This window comes from Ictidomys tridecemlineatus, chromosome 8 (assembly GCF_052094955.1).
Source record: "Ictidomys tridecemlineatus isolate mIctTri1 chromosome 8, mIctTri1.hap1, whole genome shotgun sequence".
Lineage (NCBI taxonomy): Eukaryota > Metazoa > Chordata > Mammalia > Rodentia > Sciuridae > Ictidomys > Ictidomys tridecemlineatus.
This window is the reverse complement of record NC_135484.1, coordinates 71921264-71939596: the sequence shown is the minus strand read 5'-3', so window position 1 is coordinate 71939596 and position 18333 is coordinate 71921264. Positions and strand designations below refer to the sequence as shown.

At 31.2% G+C, this 18333-nt stretch overlaps 1 protein-coding gene across 2 annotated transcripts in view; it reads right to left on the bottom strand.

Annotated features, from left to right (window-relative positions):
- The window catches only part of Rngtt (RNA guanylyltransferase and 5'-phosphatase), a 217301-nt gene that overhangs the window by 124974 nt on the left and 73994 nt on the right, over positions 1–18333 (bottom strand). For both annotated transcript variants that reach the window (XR_013425011.1, XM_005324717.5), the window contains exons 10-11: positions 18252–18323; positions 14140–14304 (exon numbers count right to left, since the gene is read on the bottom strand). Coding sequence is in view for 1 of the 2 variants with exons in the window: in XM_005324717.5 (XP_005324774.2) it covers positions 14140–14304; positions 18252–18323 (237 nt within the window). In the remaining variant the exon portion in view is untranslated. The remainder of the gene's footprint in view (positions 1–14139; positions 14305–18251; positions 18324–18333) is intronic.

Here is an 18333-nt window from a genome sequence, read left to right as displayed (position 1 = left end):
AGCTTATCACTTAATTACCATCTGAAATATCATACAAAAGGCATGCAACTTTCCATGGACCAAAGATTACAAGAACTGACAAAAGTTATACCAGATGATTGACTCTGAATTGGTATTTTATATGTGTATGAATCAAGAATTGAAAACCAAATCATTATAAATGCATAAGCAGAAAACGATAATGCACAAAGGCTTGAAATTAGAAACATGAGAAGCAAAATAGAAACTGTGAAGTTACAAAGTATACAAAGGAGTCTTTTAGAAATAATAAGGAAAATGATAGCTTAAGAATACAGCAAAGAAGAAAATGAAACGGCAGTGTTATCTGGAGTACAAATTGGCATTATCAATTCATTATAGAATAGAAAATATACCAAGGGAATATTTAAACAAGAATAAACTCTCTCCACCTTGCAATTCTGGTCTATTTTACTCATATCAGATATTTTCTGGAAACTCCACAGAATCTCAATTGACTGACTGAGAATACTCAATGAGGTAATTATATCTGTTGACCTCTATAACATGTTCTCATCACCCTCCTAATATCTGAGGTTTAGTTTTAACGATCCCCCCAAAATGGATATTTGTACTCTCCTATATATTAATATTTATTTTTTTCATTCCCAAAGTATAATTCTACTTCAGGTTAATATTATTCAATTTGTCCTAAATATTCTTCTAATCAGAAATTAATCATTTTACAATAAGCCATACTTCTTGTTCACCACAAAACAACATGGTTATCTTCTTTAAAATGAATTATTTGATTACCACTATTTACCAATGTTACCTAAACAACTCCAGTATCATTAAAGTTAGCTTATCAAAATATAAATAGCTTTTTGATACTATCATTGGCTTTTTCACTATTCTACATAATTGCAATTAAAATTAGGCTTAATAGTTCTGGTGAATCCCAACTGACAAGGTAAAAAAATTTAAAAACAAAATTTATCTAGGACAGTTTATTACTTTTCATTGTTGTTAGTCTTATTTTAATCAAAATTCCCTTTTAATTCCACAAAGAAGCAGATCACTATACTTTTAAGAAATGATTGACATTTTATTTCATCAGGTTTCCAATTTTTTTTTTATTTCATAATTTAGGCACAATTTATTCATTTAACAAACATTCACTTCCTGTCAGTAACTGACAACCACTCTATTAAGTGTTTAAGATTTAGAAGAGATTAATCTTCAATTTGGAAGAACTTTGCAAGATTCAATGTCATAGTCAAATGACTGTAGGTGCCAGGACGTAAACCTAACTGGACTGACAATAATAGAAACTCGTAAGATTACAAGGACCAACTAGAGAGAGTATCCTCATATATATAAATAGTCAGGTTCAATATTTTTTAATTATTATGAGTTTAAACTTTATAAGGCTCTCCAATGACTTCAAGTTAAGAAGGACCTCAATACATACATACATACTTACTTACATACATACACACACACACACACACACACACACACACTAGTCATTTTATAATAAGTGCTCTTAATAGAGATATTTAAAGATTTTTAAGGGAAGCAAAAAGCAATTACATCTTCACCTATGATTCACAGATGTATTCAGATGTTTACTGAGTAATAATTATGTGTCCTTTTTTAAATGATGAGAAGAGCAAGAAAAGGAAGAAGTAATACATACAAAACTATATTTTAGGTACTTAAATATAGTAAATGCTTACTTACCGGTACTGACTCAGTTTGGCCTCCTAACTGTCACATGAAGTGGAGATTACTATTACCCCATTTTAAAAGTGAGAACTTGCCAACAGTCACAATACAAGCAACTAAGAACCCAAATTCATTTGAGCTCCAGAGTTCACATTCTTAACTGATATTCCAAACTAGAATATCACAGGCCCAGAAACTTCCTAATCTCTAGTCTAGGTTAAAGTTCCTTCAACATACTCTCATTATATTGTATGTTTTCTTCCATCAGAAGCTTTTCTCATTTGTCTGATTATCAATTTGATCTGTAGGCTTTTTAAGGTTAATAATCACATTTGTCTATGTTCCAGGAAAAATTAATTTTAATAAGAGTAAAAACTGGGCTGGGGCCCGAGCTCAGTGGTAGAGCACTTGCCTAGAACATGTAAGGCATTGGGTTCAGTCCTTAGAACCACAAAAAATAAATAAAATAAAGGTATTGTGTCCATCTACAACTAAAAAATATTAAAAAGAAGAAGAAGAAACTAAAATCTATGATTTGCATTAAACCAGTGGTTTTTAAATTCTTGATTTAGTTTTGCTTGTTTCGAATATTTGTGTTAATAATTGTGTTTCATTTTACATTTAAATGATAATAATGTTAACTAAAAAATCACATCTATATTCATCATATCTTCAGTATCAATTATAATAATCTGGCATACAGTCAATTCTCATTTCAATTAATGTATCCTAAATAAATATAAAGTAATAATGCAAGGATCTATAAAAAACAAACAATGGACACATTATAGTCAGAGGTTATAGGTTAAGTACAAAACAGACAGAATGCATTATACTAATAGGTGGCATAAAGCATAAAAGAGTTTTAAAGTCACAAATTTTTGACTCTTGTGGTAGAGATTAAGAGAATATGATTCAAAAGAAAAAACCTAAAACAATCTCTTCTACTTAATATTTTCCCACAAACAATTCCTTATTACTTTCTTTATTTCCAGTGAAAACAATAATAGTGTCCTAATTGATCTCTTTGCTTTTAAGTTAACTTTTTTTCTCCAAACTATTTTTATTCACCCATGTTAGAACTGACTTTCCAAAACAATTTGTCTTGCATCACAGCCATTTCTAAAGTGCTTTGAATGTTCCCCACTTCTATACATCAATTTACCTTAGCATAGTTTTGTTTGGGGTTTGGTTTGTTTTGTTTTGTTTTTGTATTTTGTTTTATTTTATTGGTGCCAGGGATTGAACCCAGGGGCACTCAACCCCTGAGCCACATCCCAAGCCCATTTTTGTACTTTATTTAGAGATAGGGTCTCAATAAAGCTGCTTAGGGCCTCAATACGTTGCTGTGGCTGGCTTTGAACTTGCCATACTCTGGCTTTAGCCTCCTAAGCCACTGGGATCACAGGTATGTGCTACCATGCCCAACCAATTAGTATAGTTTTTAAAGTTCACTTTTTTCTAACAATTTCTCCTGTATGTATCTATAATCTAAACAAAATAAAACACTCCCTTTTCCACAATGTATATATACTTGGATGCCATTAAAACTGTTCATCTAGACTCTGTATCAAGATTGTAGCTGGTAAGAAATATATATTCGTTTTGTGGGTAGAAAAGCAAGATCCACTGGTTGAGAAGGCTACTGAACAGTTTTGGAGGGAACAGAATATGATAGAGACTGTTTTAGTCATATTTTTTGTCACTGTGATCAAAAGACCTAACAAGAACAATTAAAGGAGGAAGTTTATTTTGTCTCATGGTTTCAGTTCACAAATGGCTAACTCCATTGCTCTGGGCCCAAATGAGGCAGAACATCATGGCAGAAAGGCATGGAGGAGGAAAGCACCTCAGGACATGGCAATCAGGAAGCAGAGGAAGCTCTGCTCACAAGAGACAAAATATAAACCACAAAGTGATACCCCCAAAGTCATACCCTCCTCCAACTACACACTACTACTTATAATTACCACCCAGTTAATCCAGATTAGCAGACTAATCCAATATAGTAACCTACCTATCATAATCTAATCATTAAGACATTACTCTTGTGATTTAATCATTTCACCTCTGGGCATTATTGCATCTTCTCACACATCAACTTTGGAGGGATATCACATATCTAAACCAAACCAGATACTTAACAATAAGCATGTGCTGCAGTGAAAAATAAAACTGAACTACTTATGTGTCTGGTCTGAATGTCACCAGGAATTAAAAAGCAGAAAGATTTTTAAAATTCAAAAATTCATCCTCTGTTTAAACAGGCAGTATAGAAGAAATTAATTTTACCACAAAGAAGTCTGGCTTCAGCTACTGGAAGATGATCTGTATGTCTCTGGAATAACCTGCCTGATAAGAATGCCTTTGTTGCTTGGCCAATGGAGAGTCTAACCACATAATTTTTGATAAAGGCTATGACATACATTTCAGGCCTCCAAAGGAACTGAAGACTAAAGGTATAAGTCTGAACTTCCAAGAAGGGATAAGAATAAAGGTCAAACAAGCAGCATTTGATGGAACACCTATATAAGCTCTGAACACAAACAGCTTGGATAAGTATTATTATAAACCACAACCTGGAAGAGGTAATGCTGTCCATGTCTCCACCGTGAAAAAACAACCAGAAGCTTTGCACTGGGCCTCATCCAAATTTTGTCCTAGGGGGTCTCTTCATTGACTGGTTTGCATTTACATCTTTTCATGATAATAAAATTATAACCTGAAATATGGTGCTTCTTGAGTTTTATGAGCCATTCTAATGAATTATCAAACCCAGGAGAGTCAGTAGGGACCCTAAAATTTGCAGCCAGTAGCTAAAGTAAAGGCAGCCATAGGGACCCCAAACTTGAGCCTGTATTTGAAGCAAGGGCAATCTTGTGGGGACTATGCAATTGGCTTAAACTCATTCCAAAACATTTGTCACTGTATTTCTCTAGTTGATACAATTTAGGTTGTTCTCAAAGTCATACCATCTGTGGGAAAGATTATAAATTCCCTTATGGGGCATTATTACCAAGAGGCTATTCAAAAAATGGCAAAAAATGTGGCTTGGCATTATAAAAAAACTGATGCCAGAGACAGGAAGGTCATAAATTATAGCCAACCTCAGCAACTTAGCAAGACCCTCAAAATTCAGTGAGATCCTGTCTAAAATAAAAATAAGAAGGGTTGGGGAAGCAGTTCAGTAGTAAAGCATCCATGTATCCAATCCCTAAAATCAAAAATTTTTTTAAAAGACAAAGATTGGCAAATTGGATTAGAAAGTAAGCCTCAACAATAAGCTGCCTGCAAGAAACTGACTTCACCTACAAAGATATACAGACTGAAAATGAAAGGATGGAAAATAGTATAAGAAAATGGAGCAAAAAAGCAAGCAGGAGTAGCTATACATACATCTGACAAAATAACCTTTAATACAAAATCAGTTTGAAGTGAAAGAGATGGTCATTACATATGGATCAAGGGAACAATCATTATATGTAATGACAATAAATATACATACATACACCAAACATCAGAGCACCCAATTTTATAAAACAAATACTAATTGCCAAAAAGAAAGAGATCATCCACTAGCAATAATAGTGGATAACTTCAAAATTCCACTCTTACATATAATTCATACAGACAAAAACATCAACAAAGAAACACTGGAGGCAGACTACACTATAGATCAAATGGCCTTAATAGACAACTACAGAAAATACCAACCAACAGCAATGGAATATACATTATTTTCATCAGCACATGAAACTTTTTCAAAAATATACTATATATTAGGTCATAAAATTAATATTAATTAATTCTTTAAATGAATTCATTTCCTGCATCTAACCAGGTCACAATGGAATAAAACAAGAAATCAACAGCAATAAAAACACCTCTGAATGAACATTAGTTCACTAAAGAACTCAGGAGAGATTTAAAAATTCATAGAATCAAACAAAAATGGAAACACAGATGAAGTTATGGGATGCAGTAAAAGTACAAATAAAAGTTTATAGCAGTGAGTACCTACATTTAAAACAGAGGAATCTCAAATAAATAACCTAATAATACATATCAATGTCTAAGAAAAATAAGAACAAACCAAACTCAAAATCAGTAGAAGGAAAGAAATAATAAAGAGCAGAAATAAATGACATAGAAACTAAAAGAACAGCAGAGATCAATAATACAAAAGAGTTGGTTCTTTGGAAAGAGAAAACTGACAAATATTTAGCTAGACTAACCACAAGAGAGAGAAGACCTGTGTAAGTAAAATTAAAGGTGAAAAGAAGACACTATAATACGTACAAATGAAATTCAAAGGATCATTAAAGAATATTTTGAAAAACTACATTCTAGTAAATTGGAAAATCTAGAAAAAATGGGACAAATTTCTGGACACATATGATCTAACAAAATTAAAACAAGAGAATATAAAAAAAACTAAACAAATCAGTAGTAAATAATGAGATAGAAGCAATAATCAAGAGTCTCCCAACAAAGCAAAACCTAAAAATCAATTTTGCTGCTAACTAACACCGGTACACCTGAAATTATTCCATAAATAGAAAGGGAAGGAATCCTTTGAAACTCATCCTACAAAGTCCTTATTAACATTCTTCCAAAACCTGATAAAGACACAACAACCACAGAAAACTATATACCAATATCCTTGATGAACACAAAAATCCTTAATGAAACACTTCCAAATTGAATCAGCACCACATTAAAAAGATCATATGCTATAATCAAATTGATTTCATAAAAGGGGTCAGAGGATGGTTCAATATATGCAAATGAATAAACAATGCAGTTCATAAACAGAATCAAGGATGAAAAAAAATCACATGATCATAAAACAGATGCAGAAAAAGCCTTTGATAAAATTCAACAGTCCTTCATCATAAAACTCCTGAATTAGGTATAGAAGAATAATAATTCAACAACATAAATGCTATATATACAAACTCATAGTCAACATCATCCTGAATAGGAGAAAACTGAAAGCATTTCCTCTAAGATCAGGAATAAGACAATAAGGTCAATTCTCATAGTCAATACAATAAATTTTAGCTACAGCAATGAGAGGAAGGAAGGAAGGAAGGCATGGAGGGAGGGAGGAAAGGAAGGAGGCCAACAGACCCAGAAATATGAACAGAAAATGAGAAAATAATTTTTTTTATTTTCTGATGATCATATTCTTAGAAATCCCTAAAAACTTCACCAAAAGACTCTTAGAACCAATAAACAAATTCAGTAAATTAGCAGGATACAAAATCAACATGCAAAAAACAGTAGCTTTTCTATTCACCAATAATTAGCTTCCTGAGAAAGAAATCAGGAAAATTATCCCATTCACAATAGCATAAAATGGATGGATGGATGGATGGATGGATGGATGGATGGATGGATGGATGGATGGATGGATGGATGAATGGATGGAGACATGAAAAAAAAGATCAAAAAATTCTACACTGAAAATTACAAAACACCACTGGGAATGGTGGTACATTCTTATCCCAGCAACTCAGAAGGCTGAGGCAGGAGGATCACAAGTTTGAGGCCAGCCTCCACAACTTAGCAAGACTCTGTCTCAAAATAAAAAAGAAAAGACAAGAACTGAGGATGTAGCTCCATGGTAAAGAGCCCTGGCTTCACAAGGGGAGGGGAAGAGAGATAAGAGGACAAACACAATAGAATAGAGAACCCAGAAATAAATCCATGCATCTAGAGTCAACTGATTCTTGACAAAGGTGCTCAAACCATATACTGAAGAAAAGATCCAAAGGCCTTAATATAGGACCTGAAACTTTGAAATTATTAGAAGAAAACACAGAAATAACAATTCAAGATATTGGCCTAAGCTAACAATTTCCTGAATAGGACTCCAATAGCTCAGGAAACAAAAGAATTAAGAAATTGGATTACATTGAATTAAAAGGCAAAGGAAACAACAGAGTGAAGAAACTGCCTACAAAATGGGAGAATGTCTTCCAGCTATTCATCTGACAGATGAACATGTCAAGAAAGCAGAATATCTAAAGAACTTCAAAAACTCAACATCCAAAAGCAAGTAACCTAATCAATAGATGGGGAAAAGATCTGAATAGACATTTCTCAAAGAAGTACAAATGGCAATATATGAAAATGCTCAATATCTTTAGCCATAAGGGAAATGCAAACCAAAACTACATTTGAGATTCCATATCACCCTAGTCAGAATGGTTATTAACATCAAAAAATAACAATAACAACAGATGTTGGTGAGAATGTGAAGAAAAAGAAAACATTATATACTGTAAAAATCTAAAGTAGTACAGCCACTGTGGAAAACAGTATGGAGGTTCACCAAAAAGTTCAAACTACAACTACAGCCTAGGTGCCTATCAACAGCTGAATGAATAAAGAAAATATGGCATAGATATACAATGGCATATAGTCATAAGGAAAATGAAATTATGTCATTAGTAGGAAAAGTAATGGAACTGGAAGACACTATGATAAGCAAAATAAGAAAGACACAGCAAGATAGGTATAGCATGTTTTTTTCTCATGCAGACACTCTAAAAATAAATAAATAAATATATACATACACACGTATATACATACAAATGACCTGAAAAAAAGAAGAGGAACTATTAGGAAATAGGATGGAAAGAAAGGGGAGAACAAAGGGGCTTATATAAAACATATAAGATTTTTTACAAAACATGTAAAACAACATTTTAAACAAAAAAAAATAACTGTTAGGCAAAACTGTATTAAGAAAAGTTAATATTTCTAAGCAAATATGACTAAGCAAAACTCTAAACAGAAAAAATATATCAACTTATTTGGAAAATAATTCATAGTAGAAAAATAAGTGATAAAGGTTTATATGCTAAAAACGTTCTACATTAGAAAAAAGACTATGTAATAGCACTGAAAGATTTTAATATTCCTCTTACTCTATGACAAACTTAGAACAAAAATATATTCATACAACATAAAAACTGCTGCTATATTAGGCAACAAAAATTCCAGCAAACTCCTAGAAAGAAATTACAACAATTTTTTCACTAATGAGAAAAAGAAAAAATTTAAACTATGAAAGATAAATTTTTAAAAATAGAGGAGAGTTGACAAATTGGAAATTTTAAAACATTCTTTTAAGTATTACTCAAAGTAACTGAAAATTTTAATTACTGGCTTGTGGGAAAGATAAAAAAAAAAAATATGGCAGTCAGTTTTCCCCTGGAAGCATTTCTCAATTCTAAACTAATAAGTAGATATTCCTTAAGAAAAGGGCTACTGTTTCGAGATGTTACCGAGAGAAGATTTTAGTGGACTTACAGAAATAGACAAAATTGGAAGGGACTGAACACATAGTTGGACCTCCCCCTTAAATTTTTGGCAAATTTTTGAAATTGATAGTTGTATTCTATCAACAACAACTAAAAAATAAATATTTTTTTAGGAAATAATGGAACTAAATTAGAAATCAAGAATGAGATTAAAAAAACCACTCTTACATCTGGAAAGTAAATAAAAAACTTCTGAATGATGAACAGATAGCAGAAAGAATCAGGGGAGAAATAAGAAAAACTTCTTAGAAGTAAATGAGTATAATGATACAACATATTAAAATTTGAGATAAGTAAGAAAGCAGTTCTAAGAGGAAAATTCATAACCTTGAGCTCATACATTAAGAGAACAAAAAGATATCAAATAAATAATCCAACATTACAAAAAAAAAGAAAACCAAACCAACACCAAAATCAGTAGAAGACAGGAAATAATCAAAATCAGAGCTAAAAATCAATGAAATTGGAGATTTTAAAAACAAATACAAAAGAATGAAACAAAGAGTTAACTTTTTGAAAGAATAAACAAAACTGATAAACTCTTAGCCAAACTAACCAAATGAAAGAGAGGGGGGAAAAAAACTCAAAACTGGAGATGAAAAAGGAAATGTTACCACAGACACTACTAAAATCTAAAGGATTATAAGAAACTATTCTGAAAATTTATATTCCAATAAGATAAAATACCTTGATAAACACAAATTCCTAGACAAATATGGTCTACCCCTACCCAAGTTGAACCAAGATTATATGGAAAACTTAAAGAGAGCAATTTTAAGAACTGAAATTGAATCAGTTATCAAAAGCCTTTCCACAAAGAAGGTGCAGGGGCACATACCTGTAATCCCATCTACTTGGGAGGCTGAGGCATAAGGATCTTGAGTTCAAAACCTGTCTCAGCCAACTTAGCAAGTTCCTAGGCAACTCAGTGAGACCCTGTTTCTAAATAAAATATTAAAAGGGCTGGAGATGTGGCTCAGTGGTTAAGTGACCCTGGGTTCAATTCCATGTTCCAAAAATAAAAAGTAAAGAAAAACCTAGGACCACATGATTCAAAGCCATGTTCTACCAAACCTGTGAAGAAGAAGTAATACCAATCTTCTTCACATTATTCCATGAAATAGAAAAAGAAGGAACACTGTCAAATCATTACCAAAACTAAAGACATATCAAGGAAAGAAAATTTCAGACCACTCAGACCAATATCCTTGGCTAACATAAAAGGAAAAATTCTTAATAAAACATTGGTAACCACTTACAAAACATATTGAAAAGATAGTGTACCATGATCACATGGGCTTCATCCCAAGAATGCAAGGTTGCTTCAAAATATGGAATTCAATAAATGTAATTCACCACATAGACTCAAGGACAAGATCACATGATTATTTCAATATATGTAGAAAAAGCATGACAAAGTATAGCACCCATTCATGTTAAAAACACTTGTAAAAATAAGAATAGAAGAAACTTACCTCCACATTGTAAAGACTATATATGATAAACCCAAGGCCAACATTATTCTGAATGGAGAAAAACAAAGCATTTCCTCTAAAAACAGGTACAAGACAAGGATGCCCAGTTTGCCACTCCTACTCAACACTGTCCTTGAAACTCTATACAGAACAATTAAGCTAGAGAAGGAAATTAAACAGATACAAATTGGAAAAGAAGAACTCAAATTATTTTTTTTTTTGCTGGTGACATGATTCTATATTTAAAAGACCCCCCTCCAAAAAAAAAATCCACAACAAAACATTTAGAACTCATAAATAAATTCAGCAGAATAGAATATAAAATAAATACCTATAAATCAATCATGTTCCTATTAGAAATTTAAATTAATTTCTCCTAAAAGAAATTATGAGAAGTATCCCATTTATAATAGCTTGGTTGGGGGCCCACTTGGGAATCAATCTAACAAAAAAGGTGACAGACCTGTACAATGAACACTATAGAACATTGAAGGAAAAAAATGAAGAATTTAGAAGATGTAAAGACCTGCCATGTCCTTGGATAGCACAATTAGTCAAAATGGCCATACTACCAAAAAGTGCTATGCAGATTCAATGCAATTCTCATCAAAATTCCAATGATGTTGTTCACAGAACTAGAAAAGGCAATTATGAAATTCATTTGAAAAATAAGTGAACAGAATAGCCAAAGTAATTCTTACTGAGAAAAGTGAAGCAGAAGGCATCACAATACGAGGCTTCAAATTATATACAGAGCTATAGTTTTTTTGGTTTGGGTTTTTTTGTTGTTGTTGTTTTTTTAATGATGCTGTCACCAGAATGAAACGTCTTAAGTGCCACATATAATTTTAATGTAAAAGTACTGGTAATACAGTATTCTGCTTATTCTCTTCAAAGCTAAACTATGCAGTGAACATATAATAGAAAGATATAAAAAGAAAAAAGTGGGTCCCAGACCAAGTTTCTAACTGTAAAGATAAAAATTTGATTCTGAAACATGACAAATTTCACAAAAGGTATATCATTCTTTGAAGCATCTTAGGAAAGGTCAACTAGACTTCTTTTCAATGCCAAATATGACACTTTATCTTTTCAAAAACTTCTAAAATGTTTATCTGTGAACAATCAAGAAGGACCGCATGGTATGCATGCTCAAAATGTATCAATGTTCTCATAAGGAAAGTAGAGTTTTATGATGAAAAATTAACATATTTCAAATAATTAAAACCATCAATTAGAGTTATTAAAGAAGTAAGCCACTACCAAAACAGACATTCAGAAAATAATGTATGTACAAAAAAATAAATAAATAATAAATATTTTTATAAAAATAAAAAGGAGAAAAGGGAGAGAAGAAATTAAGAGATAGAGTCAATAAATCTAAACAGCTTAACATACCAGAGTGACAAAAGAATACACTACATGAAATTTGTATACAGATAAGTAAAAATCCCACAAAAACACTAGTGAGAAATGGAGACTGTTTTAGGAAATAATTAATAAATATGCATTATATACCTCATATCTTAACTGCAAAAACTCTAAGATACATTTACTTTTAAATGTTAAGATGTGGTAAACATTCTAGTGAACACTAACTATTCAGTAGTACTAAGAGTAGCAGGAATATCTATTGAAAATAATAATGTAAAAAGAAGAAAGAGAAAAGAAAAAAGGAGAATAAACAGGAAAATGGAAAGATTAAGCATAAACAGAATTAATATGTTCATATGAGATAGCAAGGGATGAAGAAGAGACAATGAGTAGAAGAAACTACAAGATGCTAAACCGACTGGAAACAGAAGACAATTTCCTAATGTAATAAAAGAAAAAATATATCATCTAAATGGATCTATAGGCTGGGCAAGGTGGTGTATACCTTTAATCTTAGAGGTTCAGGAAGCTGAGGCAGGAGGATCAGGAATTCAAAGCCAGCCTCAGCAACTTAGAGAGGCCCTAAGCAACTCAGTGAGACCCTGTCTCTAAATAAAATACAAAACAGGGCTGAGAATGTGGCTCAGTGATAAGAGTGCCCCTGGGTTTAATCCCCAGTCTGAAAGAAGGAAGGGAGTGAGGGAGGAAGGGGAAAGAAATGGATCAATACGCAAAATCCTAACAATACTATAATACTTTAAAGAAAATTTTGGCAATAAAGTGCTTCCTGAGCAAGACAGAAAACCTAGAAGATGTAAGAAATACATTTCCAAATTTGACTACATAAAATTGAGCTTTGCATTTATGGAAAATACTATATATAAACAACTGAAAAAATGTATTTATAAACTTATACAATAAAAATAATAATAATTCGTTTTGTATTCATTGATTGCTTTTCTACACGCCAGATACTTTTCTAAGGTATTTACAAGCCATGCTTCAATAAATTTACAAAACAAACCCATAATTTATAACCTCAAATTATACATAAATAAACTTTGGCAGAAATTTTAAGTATATTAGAAAAGATCCCAAAGCCAGTAAAAGAAAACAGAACAAGGCAACACTCCTGTCTCCTGCTCTAGAACTGATGCTCACCTCTACCTTAGAATACTGATGCTCATCTCACCTCTACCTTAAAACACCTCTGCCTTGCCTCTAGGCCAGGAAGGAAAGAACAGTGGGCAGTGGGGGAGGAAACAAGTTCTCGCATCTGCTAGAGTGGTCTTATTTGGAAGACAAATTGTTAGTAGCTGCTAACACTGTCTATAATCTTTACACCAAAAATTCTATTTCAACATACCCTGAAGAAATACCCACTCATATAAGCAAACAATGAAACAATATTGTTTTTAGCAAGAGTAGAAACAATCTAAAAGTATATGTGTGTATGTAAAATGTATATAAATGTGTGTAAATAAATATATTTGTATATTTATATATTATATATGTTTTATATATTCTATATTAAAGTATACACACACTATATATATGCACCCAGTCTTCATGTTTTTCAAGTCAAAGATTTGTAATTTCTCATTCTATACACTGTAGACAAATTTTAAAAAATCACAAGCTCCAACTGGCTGGACATGAATTAAATAGAAAATTTTTCCAATTTTAACTCCAACAACTAATTCATCAATATAATTATCAAGGAAAACAAAATACATCTTTAAAAATAAGAATACATACCAAACAATGTCTACCTTCAGGAGTAGGATTTCACCTAAGAAATAGTTTTCACTCTAAATGATTCTAAGCTGTTTACGGCTTTTTTAAAAAAGCAACATTGACCAACCAAGTGTAGTGGCACATGCCTATAAACCCAGCAATTCAAGAGACTAAGGCAGGAGGACCACAAGTGGCCACCTCAGACCTAGTGTCAAAATAAAAATAAGAAGGATTAGGGATGTAGCTCAGAAGTAAAGTGCCCCTGGGTACAATCCCCAGTACCAGAAAAAGAAAAAAGAAAAAGCATAATCTGGACCATGAATCAAAATCTATTATGAGAAGCAGGGAAGCAACCTAATTTAGTTTTCTACCACTGCGAATATTACTAAAGAGGAGAAGCCTGAGAATCACAAAAGTTTGGTCAAAATGGTGCTATATCAATTCAAGTAATTACAGACAGGAAAAATGTCATTCATATTCCTCTCACAATGAATTATAATTCATGAATTAGAAAACAAAAATAACTTTACCTTCCTTGAAGTATATATGTCAAAAAATGGCTTATTTCTGACACTAAATGGTTCCTGTGTTTTGTCAATGAGCCCACTCTTCATTTTTTCATGTCGAGGATTTATAATTTCTCGTTCTATACACTGCAGACGAATATTAAAATCACAATCTCCAACTGGCTGGGCCTATATTAAAAAGACAATTTTTTGAATTTGAACCTCAGCAACTATTTTATCAACATAATTATCAAGACTGCCACAATGAATACAGTAGTCTATGTAACAGGATCCTGTACAGTTGTCTAGTGTACAGCCTGTACAACCACTATGCAAGTCTATAGATAGTTATTCTAATGACAGAAATACATCTTTACATACACACAGTTATTTTAAGATTATAACTACATAAAACAGTATATAAAAGTGTCATAAATTTACTCTAAATTGATCCAAAAATCTCACATTTGAATTTAAGCATTAATATCCTCACTAATCATTTTTATTACTTACATAATTCAGTAAAATACCTGTATAAAAATTAAAATCCACATAATTTGGGAAAGCATGAGTAAATGGCACATCAAAATAGCAGAATCATCTACAATGCTTTTTTGTTGCTTACTTCTAATACTTTACAGCATTAAGAATTTAGTAGATAAATACATCCTCTGGAAATACAAAAAAAAGTTTTACAGTAATGTTCATAATGTTACATATTTACATAATGTTCATAACGATACATTTTTACATAATGTTTACAAAAATGTTCAAAGTCACAGTTATAAAAATATAGCTTTCCTCTCTTCTCCCCAGTAAATTTTTCCTTTAGTGTCCTTAAAGTATATATGTTTAAACCATGAAATAAAAACTGCATGTACACTTTTGAGTTGAGAGTGTAGACTTGCCTTATCCATGCATACACAGGAAAATAGCTATAATGAATTCTCTGGTTGACAAAAATCATCTAGATTAGAAGGCATCACCTCAAAGGAATATCAACTACTCTTCTTTACTCTGCAACTGGAAAACTTTCATGCACTTTGCCCCCATCTTTTCTGTCTTCTTCCTCTCCTCCAGTCTTTATTATGTAACCTAACATTTATTCTAATGTTTACACAGGGACAGCAGCACTTGCCTCAGGGATGAACATTAGATACAGCTAGGGTATTTTTTTTCTCAGCTTTGAAAGGATGATGACTTTGATGATCCAAAAGAATAAGGAGTAAGACAAGTCAACAAGAGCTAGGCATTAGGTAAAACATGCTCTCTTTACAGGGTATACAACTGTTTGTAAAGGGTATTTATTGAGGAAATGCTAATAAATTCAATGCTAACAGTTCATGTGTGACCTTTTTATGCAATGTACGTCATCAACAGATTGAAAAACTAAAATGTTAGACTTGTATATTAGCTCAGGTAGAGGAATTCAGATACCTACAAAATTAAAAGTGGAAGAGGCAAGGCTTTTTTTTTTTAAGTCTAAGAACTGTTCAAATATATGTAAGTAATCTAAATTCCCTCTTAAATGCTTTCCAACTTAAAATATACATCAACTCACCAAAACAACAGGAAAAGACAGAAAACATGTTCACCTTCAAGTCCACTGGGTCTACATTAAAGGAAGCACTTGACAGATATATGTAGAATCATTTTGAATAGACTAGGGAAAACATTCAATAACCACTGACTAACTGTCCTCCCTATTTTCTGTTCTTCCTCACTTCAAAACACTATCCATGCTGTCACTGAAGTTCTTTAAAATGAGAACAATATGATCATTTCATCACCTTAATTAGTAGCGTATTACATGAAAAACTAGGTTAAAATGCCTTATTCAAACAAGCTGGCTCCTTCTCATCAATCTATGCATATTAAATCATAATAATTTGTGTATGGGTAGGACTGTATAATATATGTTATAGAGCAAAAAATATAGAATAGAATAAAAATAAATAGTTCTCCTATGTTCTTCCCAAATTCCAATAAACCACTTATGGAAATGGACTTCTTTGGAAGCCGGTGCACTAATATATGAACTCTCAAAAAGCAAGAAACCATGTATTATTCATCTCTACATACCCAATATATACAGTATTTAACATATAAAAATGACTGATGAAATTCATCCTAGATAAAATAATAAACTAAGCTACTGAAAACATTTTAACTAAGATTTGGGGTCTCTAGCCACCATAATTATGAGTCAAATAAATCTTATTACTTTGAAAATACCCAGGCTCAGATAGTTTGTTATTGTACTGCAAAATGGATAAATAAATCAATGAAAGGTCTGTAATAGAGGACATAATTATAAATGCATCCTAATATCAGAAATATGAAACAATATGTGATTTTAAATCATTCAGTATGGTAACAGGCATAATATAAATAGTTATGGAGAAGTTTCCATACTTTTCACTGTTTTCAGAATCTGTCTATAGTTTTATACAAATGCCAATCAATAATGTGATACATGTGTTATGCACATTGAAATGCCTGATAAAATGAGAAGCTTTTAATTATGCATAAAAGAGCCCTACTGAATGTGTTATAAATAGTAGGGAAACATAGTAAACGTGATTAAAAAAATGCTTTGAAAAAATAAAATAAATATAAAAACAAAAAAATAGAAATAATCTAAATTTAAAAATAAATAAATAAGTAAATAAATAGTTATGGAATGAAAAATTATAAAGCTAAAGATGATAAACACACTAAATCATTTTTACAACAAAATACAAAAACACAATTTTTGAGAAAGTCTGATAACTTTGATTTCTGAGCATCAATAGACACTGATTTGGAAGAGATATCTTATGTTAGACAAATGTATAACCAAAAATAAATTCAAATCCAAAAAATATAATTCCTGCATATTAAGAAAAAAAGATAGACAAGAAAATGAAAAAAGATTTATAAACTTATAACTAAATCACAAAAATTTAATAAATATAAATATATGTTCAATTTCATTAGTAAAAACAGAAAAACAAATTAAAATAGGATGAAATAATATGTCACAAATATTGAATTGGTAAAAACTGTTTAATAAAACTATATTAAATAAGTAAGTATAAGTACTTCAGAGAGGAATATAGAAAAGCAGCTAATGAAATTGATGTTGAAAATTCAATCAAAAATGCCATGATATAATAATGAGAGACTGTACTTTTAAAAACACTTTAAATGAAAAAAATCAAAAACTTCCCAGGTGAATATATCCCCAAAATGAGAACAACTGTCATAGAGAAACTTTCACACACGTGTACAAGGAAAAACATATAAAACTTAAATACTTTTAATTCCAGAATACTTAAATGTTTTCAGTCTGGCTTGAATAACAAGTGATTATATAATTTGAATAATATATATGTAGAGGAATGATTATACCTTTTTATAGAAATATACTTGAGGTTTTCATATTTTAGAAGTTGTCTTGTAATGTCTAAATAATTTAGATATTCATATTTTAATTAAAATGAACAGGAAAAGATTTGGGGATAATATAATATATAGTAAATGATTAGAAATTTAATTTCTAATTTTTTATATCTATTTTGTATTTTACTTGGGGAAATTTGTACTTTATTTCTGTTTCTTGCTTATATTCATGAATAGTATATTTGTACCTACAAGTACATATTCAAACTCATGGCTTCTTTTTCTTTCTTTTTTTTTTTTTTTTTTTAAATGACAGAAACAAAGCTTGTGGGCATTTTCTTAATCACAGGATAATTAAAATCGAAAAACTTTCATTTTACAAAAGAATGTATTATTCTATCAGAATTGAACTGTTTTTCTTAACTAAGTTGAACTTAAAGAAATCTAAAGGCAAAGATATATATTATGTATTAGGCAATAAGATAAAGAAAAGTATATATAAAAGTATTAACAAAAGAGATGTTCAACGAGTAACCTGAATCACAGTTTTTCTTTCCTACTATCATTGAGACGGTAACAAATAAAATATCTACTGGGCTGGGGATATGGCTCAGAGGTACAATGTAAGGCCTTGGGTCTAATCCCCACAACCACCAAATAAAAAAAGAAATTAAATTAAAATATATCTATTATTTCAGTCACAATTTTTATTCTATAAAATATAAATTTTACAAATTATATAAGGTACTTACATTGAATTTAATTATGTCATATATCAAATATCTAGGAACAGCCTGTCCGTTTACTTTGTCAATAATCATTTCCTTGAAAGAG